The 19317-nt window shown below is 33.5% G+C and overlaps 1 protein-coding gene across 4 annotated transcripts in view; it reads right to left on the bottom strand.

Moving 5' to 3' along the window:
* The window catches only part of LOC130446338 (cell adhesion molecule 4-like), a 255314-nt gene that overhangs the window by 103984 nt on the left and 132013 nt on the right, over positions 1–19317 (bottom strand). For all 4 annotated transcript variants that reach the window (XM_056782532.1, XM_056782535.1, XM_056782533.1 and 1 more), the window contains one exon: positions 6931–7112. In XM_056782532.1, the coding sequence (XP_056638510.1) occupies positions 6931–7112 (182 nt within the window). The remainder of the gene's footprint in view (positions 1–6930; positions 7113–19317) is intronic.

Raw genomic sequence — 19317 nt, 5'->3', positions numbered from 1 at the left:
GAATGAGTGCGACTTGAACCCGGGACTTTTCGTATGTGAGCCTCTATACTACGAAGACTTTAATAATGCTTTCTTCACTCACTAGTGTATTAAAAAAAAGTTTGATTCACTCGAAAGTGTGTTTAAAGTACGTACTTAACTCATAGTAATAGAAAAAGTACTTTATATTGTTGATCAACCGATACACTCAATTATTTTTAAAACTAGATAAAAATCTTGCAGTTTTGAGGCTAGGGATGAATTCTACAATACATTGTCTCCAAATGACAATGATTAATATAATTAAATAGAAATAAACGAAACAAAGCGATTGGAAAATTACTAATATATGTGATGTGAATCATAACCTACAAAATAAAATATAATTGCCAGACGTATGTAAATATATTATTGTATATTAATTGTGTAATGTACTCAAATGCGGACTGCATTCAGTTGATTGAACACTGCGCTAGTATTGATCAACAATTCAATACATTCCTTTGAATTGAACAACATCATGTTATACAATTAATTTATTTAAGTAATTTAGTTCCCGTCTGCCTCTACGGTGCTTTCGTCCATTTTCACTATGATACCTCCTCGGTTCTTCTGTATTCCTATTATTTACTTAGTCTATTACATTCGCTGTAATTTCTTCGTTGATTCGTCTTAATACCTTTCAAATACATTTTATCTGCTTGCTATGATGTCTATAATATTTTCCAGTGACTTATTTGCTTGTTTTTTTTAATAATCAATTGTTTTCTGGTGAAAATCTTGGAAGTCCTAGTACAAAATGGATGACCTAAGAAAAGTAGGAGTTATAAACTCGCAAGAAAAGACAGGTTGTAGATAATCTAAGAAATGTAGGAGTTATAAACTCGCAGGAAAAGACAGTTGGAAAATGACCTAAGAAAATTAGACGTTAGATACTCGCAGGGAGAGACAGGTGGAAGATGACATAAGAAAAATAGACGTTAGATACTCGCAGGGAGAGACAGGTGGAAGATGACCTAAGAAAATTAGAAGTTATAAACTCGCAGGAAAAGACAGGTGGAAGATTACCTAAGAAAAGTAGGAGTTATAAACTCGCAGGAAAAGACAGGTGGTAGATAACCTAAGAAAAGTAGGAGATATAAACTCGCAGGAAAAGACAGGTGGAAGATGACCTAAGAAAATTAGACGTCAGATACTCGCAGAAAAAGACAGGTAGAAGATGACCTAAGAAAATTTGAAGTTATAAAATCGCAGGAAAAGACAAGTGGAAGATTACTTAAGAAAAGTAGGAGTTATAAACTCGCAGGAAAAGACAGGTGAGAGATAACCTAAGAAAAGTAGGAGTTATAAACTCGCAGGAAAAGATAGGTGGAAGATGACCTAAGAAAAATAGGAGTTATAAACTCGCAGGAAAAGACAGGTGGTAGATAACCTAAATAATGTAGGAGTTATAAACTCATAGGAAAAGACAGGTGGAAAATGACCTAAAAAAATTAGACGTTAGATACTCGCAGTAAAAGATAGGTGGTAGATTACCTAAGAAAATTAGAAGTTATAAACTCGCAGGAAAAGACAGGTGGAAGATGACCTAAAAAAATTAGACGTTAGATACTCGCAGTAAAAGATAGGTGGTAGATTACCTAAGAAAATTAGAAGTTATAAACTCGCAGGAAAAGACAGGTGGAAGATGACCTAAGAAAATTAGAAGTTTTTCAACTCACAGGAAAAGACAGGTGGTAGATAACCTAGAAAATTAGACGTTAGATACTCGCAGGAAAAGACAGGTGGAAGATGACCTAAGAAAATAAGACGCTAGGTACTCGCAGGAAAAGACAGGTGGAAGATGACCTAAGAAAATTAGACGCTAGATACTCGTAGGAAAAGACAGGTGGAAGATAACCAAAGAAATGTAGGAGTTATAAACTCGCAGGAAAAGACAGGTGGAAGATGACCTAAGAAAATTAGACGCTAGATACTCGTAGGAAAAGACAGGTGGAAGATGACCTAGGAAAAGTAAGAGTTATAAACTGTCAGGCAGAGACAGAAAATAGAAATATGGGGCTTGAAATAACGAAGAAGGTGTAGATATGAACTATGGACACTGATTCACGTCGCTACTCCTTTAGGGGTGCTAAATCATTATGGTTTTCTACAATATTCAGCCCAGTGGACTTGTTTTCCACACTGATAACATTCTCTTATTTCTAAGGTGTCTTTTTTCGAGTCTTCTTCTCTGCACTACCCTGTCTAGTCACCCTTTCTTTCGCAAATCTGATATTTTAACATAGAAACTTTAAAATTTCTCGTTGAATATTAGACCAGATCAATTCCTGCGGGCGGTTATGTTGATTATTTCAAAGAGAAATGTTTTCGCGTATCGATTTTATCGATGTTCGTTCAGATAGGTTGAGGTAGAAACTTAATCACAAACTGAAATGGGCGAGAACAAAGTCTCAGATCATTATTATAACTAAAAATTCTTCAGAGCAACGTAAATAACAATAGACCGAAACAGAAATCGAGAAAGATTGAAAAGGATAGTAATATATTTTCGTTTGTACTTCTGTTTTATTATCTCACACTGAGATATAGAGGGTGTTCCGCATGAGAACCAATACAATTAAAAGCTGGAAATTGAATCGAATCAGTTGATGACATGTATACAAAGACTATCAATCTCCTTTACGAGCAAGATAACAAAAAGAATCACCATGAAGGAACTCCTAGAAGGAACAGAAGCCATCAGGTTCTTGCTGAAAGAGCAATTCGGATTCATGAAGCCAAATTTGAGGATAATGAATAATGCCACCTCAGGATTCAATAGACAACCTGAACTGGGAGCGAAGACACGGAGATGATCATGTCGAGGACAAACAACAAGGATCTGGAAGTCCGGAGAGCCCAGAGACTATGAATCTCCTCTACGAGCAAGATGACGAAAATAATTACCATGAAGGGACTCCTAGAAGGAACAGAAGCCATCAGGTTCTTGCTGAAAGAGCAATTCGGATTCATGAAGCCATAATTTGAGGATAATGAATCATGCCACCTCAGGATTCAATAGACATTCTGAACTGGGAGCGAAGACATGGAGACGATCATGTCGAGGACAAACAACAAGGATCTGGAAGTCCGGAGAGCCCAGAGACTATCAATCTCCTTTACGAGCAAGATAACGAAGAGAATCACCATGAAGGAACTCCTAGAAGGAACAGAAGCCATCAGGTTCTTGCTGAAAGAGCAATTCGGATTCATGAAGCCATAATTTGAGGATAATGAATCATGCCACCTCAGGAATCAATAGACATTCTGAACTGGGAGCGAAGACATGGAGACGATCATGTCGAGGACAAACAACAAGGATCTGGAGGTCTGGAGAACTCAGAGTCCATTAATCTCCGTTACGAGCAAGAAGATTGTATTGAAGAAATTCTTAGAAGAAACAGAAACCATTGGACTGCTGCTATAGGAAAAATTCAGATTCATGAAGCCATACTTGAGGATAATGATTTATGCCACCTCAGGATTCAACAGATAACTTGAATTTGGAGCAAAGACACGGAGATGATCATGTCGAGGACAAACAACAAGGACCAAGACAAGCCATATTTAAGAATGATAAAATATGCGACATCAGGATTTAACAAAAACCAAATTACTGGAGCTATCTTCTTGTATGTCAGTAAAACCTTTGACAATGTCTGGTAGGACGTCAGGATATTCAAAGTGAGAGAATTCAGATATCGTGGAGCTTAACGCAACTGCTTCAGGATTAAACTTAACAGGACTAGACTACATCTACACTTTACACTACGCAAAGGTGACGCAAAGATTTCAAGAAGCCAGTTTCTATTGTATTTTCTTTTTTCTTTCTATCTACGTGTAGTTTCTAAGAACCAATCTTCTTTATGTATCTTATGTATACTTTTCGCTCCAGATTTACTTATTATTGTAGCCATTTGGACAAAATCACGTCTATTAATTTTTGTTTATTATATAATTTGTATAAATTTCGTTATTTGTACGTTTTTTCTTCTTCTTTTTGTGTCTATCTGTGACGAATGTTAGCGATCATCATAACAATTTTCATTTTGTCAGCTACAATGCGAGAGAGTTGTGGGAAAATTTCAATTAACAGGTTCTAAAGTTTTTATACCAGTATGTCTTCTTCATGGGCTTTTTTCCAAATATTTTGCCTTGCAGTATGACTTGGTTTCGTAAATATCAGTAATTTAGCTTGAAGCTTCTTATTTAGTACCAACTGTCGCTTCCACCAACTTCTTTATTTCAAATTTCCAGAAACTTGTTAAAATTTTATTCATTATCATTTTGATTCACGGTTCTCTGTTTCCTTTTTATTCACACAACATCCTGGACACCTGCTAAGTATTGAAGCTCTTGAATAGAGTTTACTTGCTATGTATCCGTACGATATTATGTTTTATTCGAAATTTTTTGTCGCATTAAATCATGTTTTTAAAATTAAGTTAAAAACTCGTAACACACACCTGCAGAATGAGAGATAACTTAAAAAAATCTCACTACCTCCTCAACCTGACGACGGCTATTACGGTGAAAGTTTAATGGCCTAATAGCTGCATAAAATATGGCGGTCCCATTAAAATTTTTGCTCGGTTGCCAATTCTCTCGACGATAGATAAATTGAACTTAATCGGGTGATTTCCATCGCATTCCGTTTAGCACAATGGTGTCGAGTTGCCTCAAGAGTGACTTTTATCTTTTTTATTAACCTCACTTTTATATAAAAAACAATTTTTACGTTTTTGCCCTAATAGTACGAGAATAGTTCGGCGTCAAATGTAACAAATAAATTCAGAGTGTGAAGTGAATAAATGACGTGATATAAAAAGATTGCCAATCCGTAACTTTTACAGGGACAACTTGTACAATCTAAAGACAGCAAAAATCATTTTTTTAACGAAAAGATACTCTTCGTTCAAATTTATTATTTAGGAGAAATGTAAAGTTTGAAATAGTTGTACATGCCATAAAAACCGTTCGCTATAAAGACACATTCTGAAAAAAATTATCATAAATTGAAATTACTCACAGGAGATATTGAAATACAATCAAATATTTTTAATTGAGCTGCAGAACATCCTGTTACTCACATAAGGAAAAAATTGAAATATAGTTAGTCTACAAGTTATCAAATAAAAATAAAGAAAAGTTTCAACTCGAATTTTTATAAATTTTCTGAGTCTGCAGAGGATATTTCTTCGGACTTGGGAGAGTATCCCAAGATTCTGCCTTATAACGTCATAATTAAAGTTTATTCTATCGATCATTTCGTTTTTGGTATTCAAAAGTGTTGCATACACCAAGTTTTCAAGATATCCAGCTTCAGAGCAAAATGCATTAGATGCAGTTGATACTGATCTCTTTTACATTCAGAAAGTGCCTGCCATGGAAGTAGAGCATCATCCAGCCTACCCTGTATAAACAACTAAATCATTGATACCTAGTATCATTGATTTCGGATGGAGACTCATACAATAATCAATGACGAAAAAGATTTTAGAAGACTGGACTGGAAGTGAATCTTAATAAGACGTCAAATAAATCAAATGGATAAGAAGTTTGCCTATCAAATGAAAGCCAAAACTTCCAGGAATCATATTGGACTTAAAAATTTAATGGAAAATGAATCTGGGGAAAAAATTCAAAGGGAAATCTCTCCACATCTGTAAAAAAGTTTGGTAAAAAAAGTATTAAAAGCATAGGTAATAATATTAAGCAATCTATATTCAAATAAAGTGGTGGGAATCTATAAAAAAACTTGTAGTATATAGAATTGGTCATAAAAAAGAAATATTGATCTCTAGGGGTGGCTCGGTGACAATAGATGAAATAGGTATCGTTTTGTTTTCACATAAACTGGACTCTTGATGCTAAATTAAGCCTCTACTGGGTACCTGGAAACTATGCGAATATATGAGGTTTTATCGGAGAAATATCCAGGGTTTATACAAACAAAAGTGGGCTCTTCCACTACAAAACAGTAGTACCAAACCACATACTACAAAAGTTACGCGAAATTAGATCGAAGAGCTTGGTGGTATTGGACTCTACAACATTTAATTTGGACCTTGAACCTTTAGATAACTATTTATTCAGATCTGACGTGATCCGAAGGAGATGTTGAAAATGCAGTGCAGAATATTTTTTTGTATGATTATATGTAGTTGACATTTTTAGTTTCAAAGAAGTAAGGTCCAATGATTCCTCCTGACCAAATTGCACACCAAACTGTCACTTTTAATGGATATAGAGGTAACTGATGAATAATTTGAGGGTTCTCCATTGACATTCATACATATCCATTCAAATGAAAACGTGCCTCGTTACTCATTATTTTTTCATGAAAATCGGGGTTATCATGAACAATCTGTAACATCCTATTGGCATAAGGTCTTCTGGAAGAAGCTCTTGTGTCATTTGAATCTTTAATGGAAATAAATGCAAAACCTTGTGGAAAGATGTTCTTTGAAGACAAAGCTCCGGAGCACGGCGTCGAATTAAGGTTACCGCAGATAAATAGTGCGTCTAATCGTCACAGGATTGCTTGGACATTTAAAGCAGCTTTGGATTGTTCTACTGTTTTAAACCACTTGCTATTTAAGATTGCTCAAAAGGTAGTCGTAAGTCATGAACTGATAAAATAAATAGGTCATATTAAATGAAACGTGGACACCACAAAAAAGTGAATGTTCCATCGAAAAGTCAGTTTTCACTAGTAATAATCCGAGGAAGTTGATAATAAAAAATTTTATAACAGATTTCTAAAGCATCTGTCTGGAAACATACGGACGCCCTTTGCGGAGGTCTGTTGCTAATAAGCAACTTCTTCTGTTAAAAACCAAAACAAGTTTATTTATTTTCACTAATTCAATTATTGATCATTCTCGTTAGGGTAAGAAGTCTACTCACCGTTCGATTTCCTAAATTACGAACCCTGCAACTGAGATAAGTTGTTTTTCCCACTAATGCCGTCACATTTTTCGAAACACTTGTATCGAAATAGGGACCGCGGTTAATGATCAACGGCTCCAGCTCACTATCACTGTCAGAAACAGTATATCCGTTGTAATGTCTTTTCATTCTGCTCCAACCTAGAACAAAAAAGACAGATAACCACAAGAAATAAACATTCGATCTAATGGATAGCTCTCTGTCAGTCAAATTAATTATCACTGATATCTTTTGAGGTGTCAAATTGTTTTTGTATATCCATTGTTTTTGATACATCGTACAGTTATGATACAGCTATTAGCTTCAACTACGACACCTCAACATTAACAAACTGTTTGGATCAAATACATTAAGAATTTATCTTTCATTATATAGATTAATGTATTTCAAATGACATTTTAGGAGTCTAGGTGCGAATTTATTAGCTGATGGCTAAGACGTTTATTAGAGCATTGTGAACAACTTGTTAGTAGGTGAGTCAGTAGAGTTTGCGTTCAACTGAGTCTCTACAACTCATGGGAGATCGATGGACGATTGAATTTCATATGGATTAGTGTTGCAACTTGGTCAGTGATCTCGTTCATTCAGGTCGTCCACCTAAGGTAGATATTGAGGTTACAAGACAAGCAGTAGAAAATTAATTTAGTAGCAGCACTGGTCGATTATCAAACTCTCTTGGACCTTCTAAAGATACTATACATCGTCATTTGAAACCATTAGGAGAGATCTATAGAGGTTGTCGAATAGTACCACATGAATTAACCAAAATTTATAATTTCGATCCCATTTACTTTTTGGTTCAACTTTTATATTTATATATTTCAGCTTCAGTTATACTTACGCAGGGCAAAATTTTACGTTTTAAGATCCTACAACCTCTATAATAATTCTGTGCATGTTGCCGTTTTGTTTTCGGCAACTATAGGTCATAGCTCAGAACGTTTTCCACTACCTCTCCATTGTTTGGATTTTATGTTAGTTGTGTGGTCATTATAAATTTGTACCGAGTTGTTACTGTGGAGGTTAGCAGCCGAAGCTTCTTTTGCAGCTCAATCTGCAAATGCATTTCAAAGTATCCAAAATGAAGGATTGGTAACACCAGGATGGTTGATAGAATTATGTTTGTATCAAGTTTCTGTGGAGGTTAGCAGCCGAAACTTCTTTTGTAGCTTGATCTGTAAGTGCATTCCAAAGTATCCAGATTGGAGTATTGGAAAGATGCTAGATGATGTCGTTTGATCCTTTGATAATAGTCAGTAATCGTTGTTCCATTATACCGCTTTGTGTTTCATGCTTAGAGAATATGTATACAGATCTTTTAAATCTTAGTTATTGCTTTTTCTAACAAGGACAGGATTAGATAAGTTGTATTGATTATGAGAGTGATGGAACTGTTGGAAGTAATTGGAGGTTAAAGGCAAAATTATTGATGTTACATCAACGATCCATCAGAAGATAAATTAAATTATCAGGTTGTGAGGAAGTTCATTTGATTAATGATACATGATTTCAGAAAAACTGTATATAAAGCTTCCATTATCTAATTTCGAATGAACTAAAGATTTGTACACCTGTAACAGGGTTTTTTCATTAGCTCCTCATTGAAGGTGAACCAAAGTTTTCAAAATGTTTGTCCTTCCAGGTTAACCTATCAACCATGAGAACCAAATTTTTTCTTGGGTTACACACCTAAAGATATTGGTTATTTTTACCGGTGCAAAAGATAATTAGATCATCTGCGTATGCAGAGATTTGAATTGGAGGTTTACTTGAAGAGCTTCTCGTGTCATTTATGGCTATTATGAAGAGCGTTGGTTTCAAAACTGATCCTTAGGATGAAATTTCGAGAAAGTTTGGCTGTTAATACACACCTTGAATGATCTATCGTTAGGATATGTTGTATTAAGGCAAACATGTTAACTTGATAGTTGTACTTTCTCATTTTGTTGAATATTGTTGATTTTGGTCTGTAATGAATGTCTGTAGATGGGCGAGATCATCTATAACACATCGCAAATGTGGTCTGATTCCCGACTGAGCTGGATCAATCATTTTATGTTCTACTAAAGGCCGAAGTATGTTTTTTAATCATTTTTTCCATTAGTATATGTTAAAGAGATGAGACGACATGAGTTGAGATCTGTTGATGGTTTTATCATGGGAATCAATATTGACTCTTGTCATTGCGTTGGCAACTGATTTTTAGTTCAGATGGTGTTATATGAATCCAATAATACATTATCTGAGTCTATAGTGACTTTGGAGATCGGCGTTTCCACGTACTCAAAAAGAATCATCATCATTTTCTTGATAATATTGACGGGAATATTGCGTCATTGTGGTTGATAAAACTCTATTGAATTGCTTAGCAAAATGACTGGTTTGAATTTGAAATTTGCCGCCAAAAGAGAGAAGAAAACTTGTTTCCATGTACTACAGATGAACCAAGAGATGGCGCTTAAACGGGAACTCGAGTTGGCTATCTAAAGATGTGGTTGATCTGTGGTCAGGTTGTTCTTGGCGTTTCGTAACACACCAGTCTAAAATCCAGTGCAGCCACTTTGACATTTTATTTTTCTAAATAATTTGAATGTCAAACTTAACGTTAGTAGATCATTTGTGGAGGAATTCATGTTTAGGACTTATAATAAACAAAATATGCTCATATGAAAGGTTAAGAAGATATTAAAAATTTATTCATTGTTCAAATTATCCATGTTCACAAAGAGTCAATAAGTACTGACATCTCTAGGTGAGATTAGGGAACTTTTTATACATTCTGGGATTTAAAGTTGTGTTTATTGAATATAACTATTAGATATATTCAAGTTATTTTTGTTCACAATTGTTCACAATTGCTTTTAAATGTTCAAATTCCAGATAACGACGAGGGTATCTTGAACAAAACCCCTTTTATAAAACATATCAAGATCTTATTAACAGGAACAATCGTTTTCTTTCAAGATTTCACTAGGAAGTGAGATCAGGAAAGTGGTTGCGGTCTGGAAATGCAATAGGTATACACTATCCGTCACAGAGTCAGTTGACATTATCGTGATAAACGACCTAAAAGCGCTTGGGTTAATTACAGTTCCGTATTAACTGAAATGGTTATATTTCGAGTGATGTATTTCTGTAAAGTTCATATAAAATATAAATAAAAGTGTATCTATGATGAAATTGTTTTCAAAACTAAATAAAAGAAGCAACTTTTCTGTAAAAAATATTTGAAATTTTCGGTCATTTAAGGACGAAATGTTCTCAATTCATTATATATATAGTTTTGAAGAATTTTTAATAATAAAAGAATCGTTGAGATTCTTCATATGATTAGAGGATAATTTGGAGGGGTTGCATGTATATGATTGATCATGAATTTACTTGAAAATATCAACAGATCTACCAATAATCAATTTAAACCGTATTCTATTCAAATATATGCTTTAACAAAATTCCACAACGTTTTTTACCGCTGGCTCCTGGCCTATGTATAAGAGTTAACAGTTATTATGTTACAAGATAAAAACCAGTAAATAAAAAATATTTTGCATAACTGCACCCTTACTTTAATTACGTAAATTTTTTATTGACTATAGAATTAAAAGTAACATTTCTCTCAAGGACGCGTTTATCTTTTTCTCGAATAACTCTCTTTGAACAAAATTAATGAGCTATATTTCAGGTTCTATTTGGCTTATGTTGGGCGTAGTCAACATTAATTGTACTTTTGCTCCCGAAAAACATAAATTTTTCTTAATGTGAAAGCATTAGCGTGCTCATACTCAATCTTTTGTACACGTTTTATGGGATTTTTAAATAAATCAAAATCTTTTGTATAAAACTCTCCATCCATCCAACAGTATTAGTCTTCACTATTTATAACCTCAAAAGGATTATCTGCAAATTTGATTATAAAATTGAATAGTAAGTACAACTGGTTTTGGCATTTTTTTCCTCTACAGATAATTAATATTTTATTAGTAATATAATTAAATTAGTTACTTGTCTTATTTATGAAGTTGTTTATGGTAATTCATCTTCAGTTTCTAAATTAATTGTCAACATTATTCAAGTGCCATTACTCCCATCATTAACAATAATGGAACATTCCATTTCGGTTTAAATAGAAATAGGAAACGACTTTAATATTCGGTATGTTTTCTAATTTACCATAGATTGTTGTTATAAATAATATTTATTTATAAATATCATTAATTGTTAATAAGCAGTTACGTAATTAATATACAGGATGAGTGATGAAAAACTTTTACTGTTAAAGGGCCCAGTACACGGTCAAATTATTTGTCAAATATTAGTATGACAAACGAGTTTGTCAAATTTTTTTAAAAGTGTGCGAGCTTGTTTGACGTGTTTGTCAAACAATGTAAATGTTTAACCTGTTTGATGGAAATTTTGATTGACGGTGTGTTTGACAAACCTGTTTGATAGTGTGCAACGGTGTTTGTCATTTAAGATCTCAGTTATCGCCTTGAAACCATGGACTGCGACGAAAGACCACAATAACGGCAACATCTCTAAAAAATAATTTCTTTAGGAATTTAGGAATGCTGTGGAGAATAAAATCAAAAGACTATATGGATAAAAACGAGAGAATGAATGCGACCAAAAAAATGACGGATTTATTGAAAGTGTCTCTCTCGAACATCACTGAAGAAGATCTGAAGAAGAAGAAGAAGAAAAAATCAATATTTCACGAACAATTTTCAAGCGTGAAAAAATCTATGCTTTCTGGATCTGGTACTGATGAACTGTATGTAACTTCATTATGGTACTACAAAGAGCTTGAATTTCTACTCTAAGCATTTGTAATTTTTTCATTTGCAAATAAAAATTCATTTTCGAAAGAATATTTTTTTAAACAACTTGTAATTTTGTTACAAATAGGTACAACATAATATTTCAATTTTTACAATAAAAAATATTTATTAATTGGTTATGTCCAAAGTAGGTCTATACATAATTCAACTTAATATTATAATCAACAATATATGAACAAAGATAACAGTATAGGAACTTTGTACTTAACCAAGTAATAAATATATTTTATTCTCACAAGTACAGTAAATACGATTACCTACTCTAAACATTTGTTTTGCCATGGAGTAGACCCGTTGAATTAAAATATTCACAAAAATCATCTCTCACTTCTTTTGCTAATGCAGCGCTATTTCCAGCCCGTGTACGTTTGATATTCAACAATTGATTTGACTCATTTCTCCAAGAACCTTGTATGACAGTCCCTGTAACACAATCTTCCATGTCTACTTCTCCAATCCTAATGTAGCTTTTTTGTCTCATTAGTAAATTGTGTAAATGACAACACGCCATTACTACAATTTTAGCTTTTGTAGGAGATAATTTGATACGTTTTTGGAGAATCTTAAAACGACTCGCAAGAATGCCGAATACATTTTCAATTAATCGCCGAGCACGGGATAAACGATAATTGAAAATCCTTCTGTTATCATTTGAAACCTGCTTATTGAAGGGCTTCATAAAATTTGGATGAAGCTGGAAAGCTTCATCGCCCACAAATACAAATGGCATTTTTTTATTAAAGTTTTGCAATTCCTGTGGCTCTGGAATATGCAACTGGTTGCTCTCAAACATATTCCAAAATTTTGTATTTTCAAATAACTCCTCCATCTGACAATCTACCATTTGTACCGACATCAATCATGATTAATTCATAATTTGCATTAGCTATGGCCATATGCTGTGTGTTTCCTTATAATTATAATAATAGGAACCGGAATGCTCAGGTTTTTGTAAAGTGATATGTGATATTGATATTGTGATATTGTTTTGGTTTCTAAGAATCATCATCAAAACTACCAACATCAACAAAATCACCTTTGACACCTTCAGCATCTATTATTCCTGTCCTGTATTATTCCATTTCAAAAAACCTGAAAATGAATATCAAGTGATGGCAAGAAACTGGGCCTTGAAGCTAGAGCGCATGCCTGTAGAACAAAGAAGTCTGGCAGAAAATTTCATAAACGAAATACTCTTTGAAGGAGAAGAAGGAAACCTTCATAGACATTCAGTAGTTATTAATCCGTATCAGCCAGCACTCACTTGGAACACTCCATCACCCATTCCGTACACCCCATCTTCTATTTCACAAACTCCATCTGAACAAGCATATCTGTCCAATAAGGAGCAACCTGTGATGATTCATATTTCAGACTTGCAAACAAATGGAAATAATCTAATCGAACCTGAAGCTGATACAGCAGCTAAATTTGTAAACAATTTTTCTTCACTTTAAATTATATATTTTGTAATTTTGAAATAAAAATCTTACCTGTATATTGTTTAATTTTTCATTTATTGCTACACAAGTTTCAATGATAATGCCGCTCAGTGTACGTGGTGCTATGCAGGCTTGAAATTTTAGGTCTACAAAATCGGCGCCACTAGCCAGGTACCTCAAGGTTATAGATAATCTTTGCGAAGCTGGTATAGATTTACGAATAACGGTATCCTGCTTTGCTTTGCGAGGACTTAGCAATGTTAATAAATCTTTAAATGTTTTATGGTCCATGCGCAGGAAGTTTACATAGTCATTTGGTTCTGATCGCACTGTTTCCCGTAACAAATTTTCGTGCGTATATTTATCCCGTAATTTCAACCACTCTCTAGACTGAGTCTAGACCATTGACGACCTTTTCTCTTTTTCTTCACACATAGTGCTAGTGTTAATACCAAAAACGTCTTATCTGTATTGATACTCATTGTTATATAACGATAGAAGATGATAACAACGCACGAACGTCACTTCGCGGCAAGGACAAAACTGAAAAATGGGCAAGTTTAATTAATTTATTTGATCTATTGGTTTGATCGTATGCGTTTTTGTTTGATGAAAACATGAAGTTTGACAAACAAATTTGACCGTCTACAGGGCCATTAATCCATCGATTTACAGGGTGATTTGTGAAATTGATCATAAATTTTATAGTGTTTCCACAGCTCATTTGATCTTTGACATTTTTTTTTCATGATGACACAACATCAAGCATTGGACAAGAATCAAACTTAGAAATTCCAGGACCAGTTTTGAAAAAATCAATGTAGAGATACGTATTGAGTATAATATTTTCTTTTGGTGAAATAAATGATTCTAAAACTACAGAAATAGATAATGAAAACGATATTTGCGATAAAGTTGTCACAATTTTTAGTGATTGATCAAATCTTAAATTAGTAGCTACAATCGGGAAGCAATGAGATTAAATCAGGATATATTGAAGGCTAGAAAGTGGGGTATGCCCCATGATGTTGAGAATACATTCCTCAGATATAGTTCTTTCAATATCAATTTCAAATTATAATTTATTATGTTTATAGACACTTTTAAAAATATATATCGAATCATTATAAATTGGACAGATGCCCTTAATTGTAGTCCTACTTGGACGAATAAAATATACTTGCCTATGAGGGAGTTTGGTTTAAAGAGAGTACCAGACGTTAACTGAGCCCTTTTTGTACCCCATTCGTCTATTAAAACTTCGGTAGACTTGATTGAAATCAACAATCCCTATTCATAAAGTTTAACTCTTTTAGCAGATCTAAAACTATGAAATGAATATTATTTTACATCAAAGGTCATAAAAGTGATCAAGATGTTTCGTTTTCAACAAACCACCCCTATGGATGGAATATTTCCCAAAAAAAGTAGTAGAAGATACAAAGAATCACTAAAATTGCTGCAAATTTGAGTTTACACATATAATTTAGAAGATTTTTCTTTTAAATAGCTTCAAAATCATAGCTAACAATATTTTGTTTAAAAGTTCATAATGTTTTTGCCTGGGATAGTTTTTACCACTCACGTATTCAAAACTTTATACAGTATATTCTGTCTTCGAATAATTTGTAAATTAAAATTTTGATTTTTCATAATTTTACGTAAAATATGTTGAATGCCACTACTAGAGGAAGAAACTTTATCTTCAACCCCCCCTATCGTAACCCCTATGATACCTAAGTGAGTTATTAAAATCTCATAATGTTCATTTGTATCCAAAAATATTTCCTCAACAAAAAGTTTAATTTGGAAACAGCATTTTCAATCAACGAATAACTCGATGGATACAATATTTTCAAAAAAAAATTCTTATACGTCTCAACATTTTTCCTCTATAGATACAGTAATTTTCATGATTTTTCTCACCCCCTATAAAGAGTAGTTTCGAGCCATGAACGGAAACAATCACGCCACAATGTTTCTTGACCTACTTACTACTTTCTGTATAATTTTCAGTTTCAAATGATTGTTAGCTGGGAACTCCCATTTACTGAATTATACGAGGATGATCCCACAATTATCTGGCCCAACAAATAAAACACAAAAATTTTAGAAAAAATATATTTATTGTTCAACGTAATCTCCTTTCAGCTCCATAGACTTTTCCCAGAGAAGTTCGACACCCTTTTTTTAATAAGAAACGTCAAGCTCCTCAAAAAAGACAACTGCCGACATCACTTCTTCATTGTTTGACCACCGCGAGACATTTTTTTAGTCATTGTAACAACGGATGTGTGAGCTGGTGGTGTATTATTGTCTTGATGAAACAACACTTTCTTCTTAGCCTTTTATTTTATTTCCTCGCTCAAATGATGCAATAAGTTCGCATAATACTCGCCGTTGATATTTTTTATTCATTTTCAAGATAGATAATGAAAATTATCCCACGCGCATCTCAGAAAACCGACGCCATGACTTTGCCTGCAAATGGAACGGTGTCAGCCATGATGTAAATACTAGGTGTGTTCTTGCGCAGCCGGATAGCCACAGCCAATGAGAGACCTTTCCCACTATCGGCCATATTGTTCTTCTGGCCAATCAATTCAACGCGGGAATTTGAATCTTTTCGTTTTTTTTTATTGTTAGGAACGAAACGTTGTGCAACGATTTGATGAAAAATTAATTCAACATTCGATAAATTGGGCTTGGTTAAAAGTTATTTCAATAAAAACAATTTTCAAATTTATGTGAATTGAATAATTTTAAATAGATTGCATGCAAAACTTTTTCTCGTGTAAAGAATGTATATTATAAGTTTTATTGTTTAACATGGATAATTAGATAATAAATAAAATGCATCGTGTCCACAAACCTTTTTTTCATTCGTTAAGTAATTTAATATCTTTTGTAGGAAATCTATGAATACTAATATCTTCACCTCTACAATTCTTATTGTTATTTTTGCATGAAGGCATTTTAATTTCAATAACTACTCAATGTAAATAAATATAAATCAGTCAGCTGGTGATAGCCAATATGGCGGAAAGTGGTACTGCGCAGTAGATGTCGTAAATTTGTGTTCGGACTACATCATGGTATTAGCCCTATTCTCTCTCTCGTTCGGGACACTTTATCTATACTGCGCATGTCTCATGCGCACAAAAGATGCGCAGAACTAACTGAAGCACTCGGAAGAGAGAGAGAACGATACATTATTTATTTTACTTAGTCAGAACACCTTCCACTAGAAACTTTCAATGTTCTGAGTATTACATAATATGATTTACGAATTCACTGAAAACGTTTATTGTTAATGGCTGTCAAATAAATATTAAACAATATGGCGTCTCCAGACTTGGAATATATGGTGTATAGATTGTATACATTCTAATACAGTGTCAACTACCCCCATTTCTAGATAAATTCAGTTACTTCTGGGTCTGGGTATTTTCTTTAATTTATTTATAAGTTTTATTTTTGTTAATAATCATTTTATAACGTGTAGTATACAATAGGCTTCTATAATTAATTTCAACTATATAATTTTCGTTCAAACTTCCAATTGAATTCTTTTTCAATTATTCGAAATTTCTCAAATTTGCTCCAGTTCTATAGAGAAGTATTTTGTAGATAAACGATTCTAAATATTTAATAATGGTTTCCGTCTATTGCTCTATTGGTATTTCTGATATTTCTCGACATTCTAATATTCCCGCTCACTCTAAATAACATCTGTATACCTAAGATTCTTCGAGAATTAATGCTGTCGAAGTCATATAAACAATGAAATCAATTTTTTATATATGTATGATAAAATTCTTCAGCATATTCAATCAGGTGAACTAACATTCGAAGTTTTACAATTAACACAGTTTTATTTAATGAAAGTTCATTCTAATCTGAGACTACCTCTGAAGACGATAACTTGATTATCGAAATGCGCTTCAGACAAAGTAATCGTGAACTAGATTTACGCAGAATATTTCGGTTTCAAATACTAGATAAACTATGGGTTTTTTAGATTGGAACACAATCTACATAACGTCAAAGTTATTGTTTTCAATTGCATTTTTTTATGTCAAAAGCAAGTACAAGTTTCTGGTCAACTCTGGATCGCCTCTAAGTCTAACTGGTCTCTTCTGTATTGAGTCTAGCATCTTCAAGGTATGCTTGGGATTCGAGCTCCGAATTTGCGAGCGATTTTCCAAAGTTGGACGACTCTACGCCTTGTGGTAAACTAGAAGCAGTTGCTGACTATAAAACTTTATGTTCTTGAAGAAAGCTCCTAGTTTTTGTGGAACTGTCTTGACTAAATCGACCACGTGACTTGGCCAGAACATATCGCTTCCAAACTTAACACGAATTTGTAGCGATAGTTATATTTTATGTCCATACAGAATCAAAGCATGATTCGAAGTGTCTGTCTTCTTTGTAAAAAGAAGTCTGCGTCTTTGCTGTTCTTGAGATCGGTGATATAGTTGGCGAATCCATAGATTCATACCTGAAACCTTTCTGAGGTGTGTACATCGATAGCGACTTAGAGAAATCGGTAATTGAGTAATCTATAAAGCCAGTCGATGATTGAGGACGACAATTGATAGACGATACAGATTTCATCAAAGTTTTGACTGTTTAGGAAAGTGTACAGATTCTAGAATTCAATATTAGCCTGAAGTTATATCCGCAGTCATCTAGGATACGAAATCGTAAAGCAAACCTCAGATACCAACAACTAGATAATTCTAGACGCATAAGTAAATCTTTATGAAGTATTAGTGCGTTTTGTTTTGACCAGAGAAACGTCATTGCTTTCTTTGCTTTTTGAACAATTATCCGAATAAAAAAATCCTCTAGCCTACTCTCAAAAACGCAATGATTATTTCTTAAAGACCTAAATTGATGCAGACATTATTGAAGAAGGGTTTAAACCTAACATTTAAGGTATTTATTTAGTTGGATGTGTCAGGTTTACTTCAAACGCGTTTGATGGTAAGTAAACAGATAAACAATCTGATTTACGTGACGTTACTTGAAGGACAGTTCCGTTAAATCCTATAACCACAACCGATTTGCCGTTTGAGCTTGATTGACTTCAATTTCCATGTTTCTCCCATGGTCAATTCTATGTGGCATATTGATGGGTAGGAAACCATCCGCGTTTTTTGTAAATAAATCAAAAAATATCGCCTTTACCAAGGTGCTTCACTGAAGAGTTTAACCTACGCTTCTGTTTATTTGATGAACAAATTTAGAAAATCACCTTGTAGATATAAATTATCTGTTAGACGATCTAATTGCAGATAATCGTGTACCTTCGAGCACGACTTGGTTAACGTAAATAAACTCTTATCGGTAAAGGGATGAAACGAGTTCTAAATAAAAATTTAACACCCTTCCAAAGCACGCTAAATTACAGTTACGATATCTTCCGGTGTAATCTGAGGTAGTTTCACCTAATTTCATGGTTATTTATATAGTAACTTCTTTATAATCGGGAAACGTTTGTTTATTTTGTATAATAAGGCCATGAATATTGATTTAAGATATAGAAAGTTAGAAATTTGACTTTATCTAAATAATATTTTGCAATCTTATCAATGATCCTTGAGTTTTAGTTAACATTGTTCACCATAATCCGATAGATCTGTTCGCGGGACGGATTCCGAAACAGTTTATGGACCGATCGCATGCGCATTTTCAAAATTATCGTTCGACAATTATGGAAGTGCGCATCTGTTTTTGAGCTGATTCGGAATCAGAACCACAAACAAAACTAATATCTCTTCCGCAACAAATCATTTGGTTATTTAACAATGGAAGAGTTCTTTCTTTTTCCATTTAACTTTGGGTTATTTTTATGTTGAATTGAAAATAGGTTTGCAGAGAAAAGAAAGAAAATTCTTTGAGAAAAAAGGCTCAAAAAAGTTACTTATCGTGAGCGCATGCAAATGTTAACCGTCTAAATTTTACTTAATTTTTGATTTAACAATTTTCAGAAAATAAATTCAGTTTTTTACTGAAAAACATTATTTTTTGGTTATTGTACGTAAAAACTTTTCATCCTG

The sequence above is a fragment of the Diorhabda sublineata genome, chromosome 7, assembly GCF_026230105.1.
Source record: "Diorhabda sublineata isolate icDioSubl1.1 chromosome 7, icDioSubl1.1, whole genome shotgun sequence".
Taxonomy (NCBI): domain Eukaryota; kingdom Metazoa; phylum Arthropoda; class Insecta; order Coleoptera; family Chrysomelidae; genus Diorhabda; species Diorhabda sublineata.
This window is presented reverse-complemented; position numbering and strand designations above follow the sequence as displayed.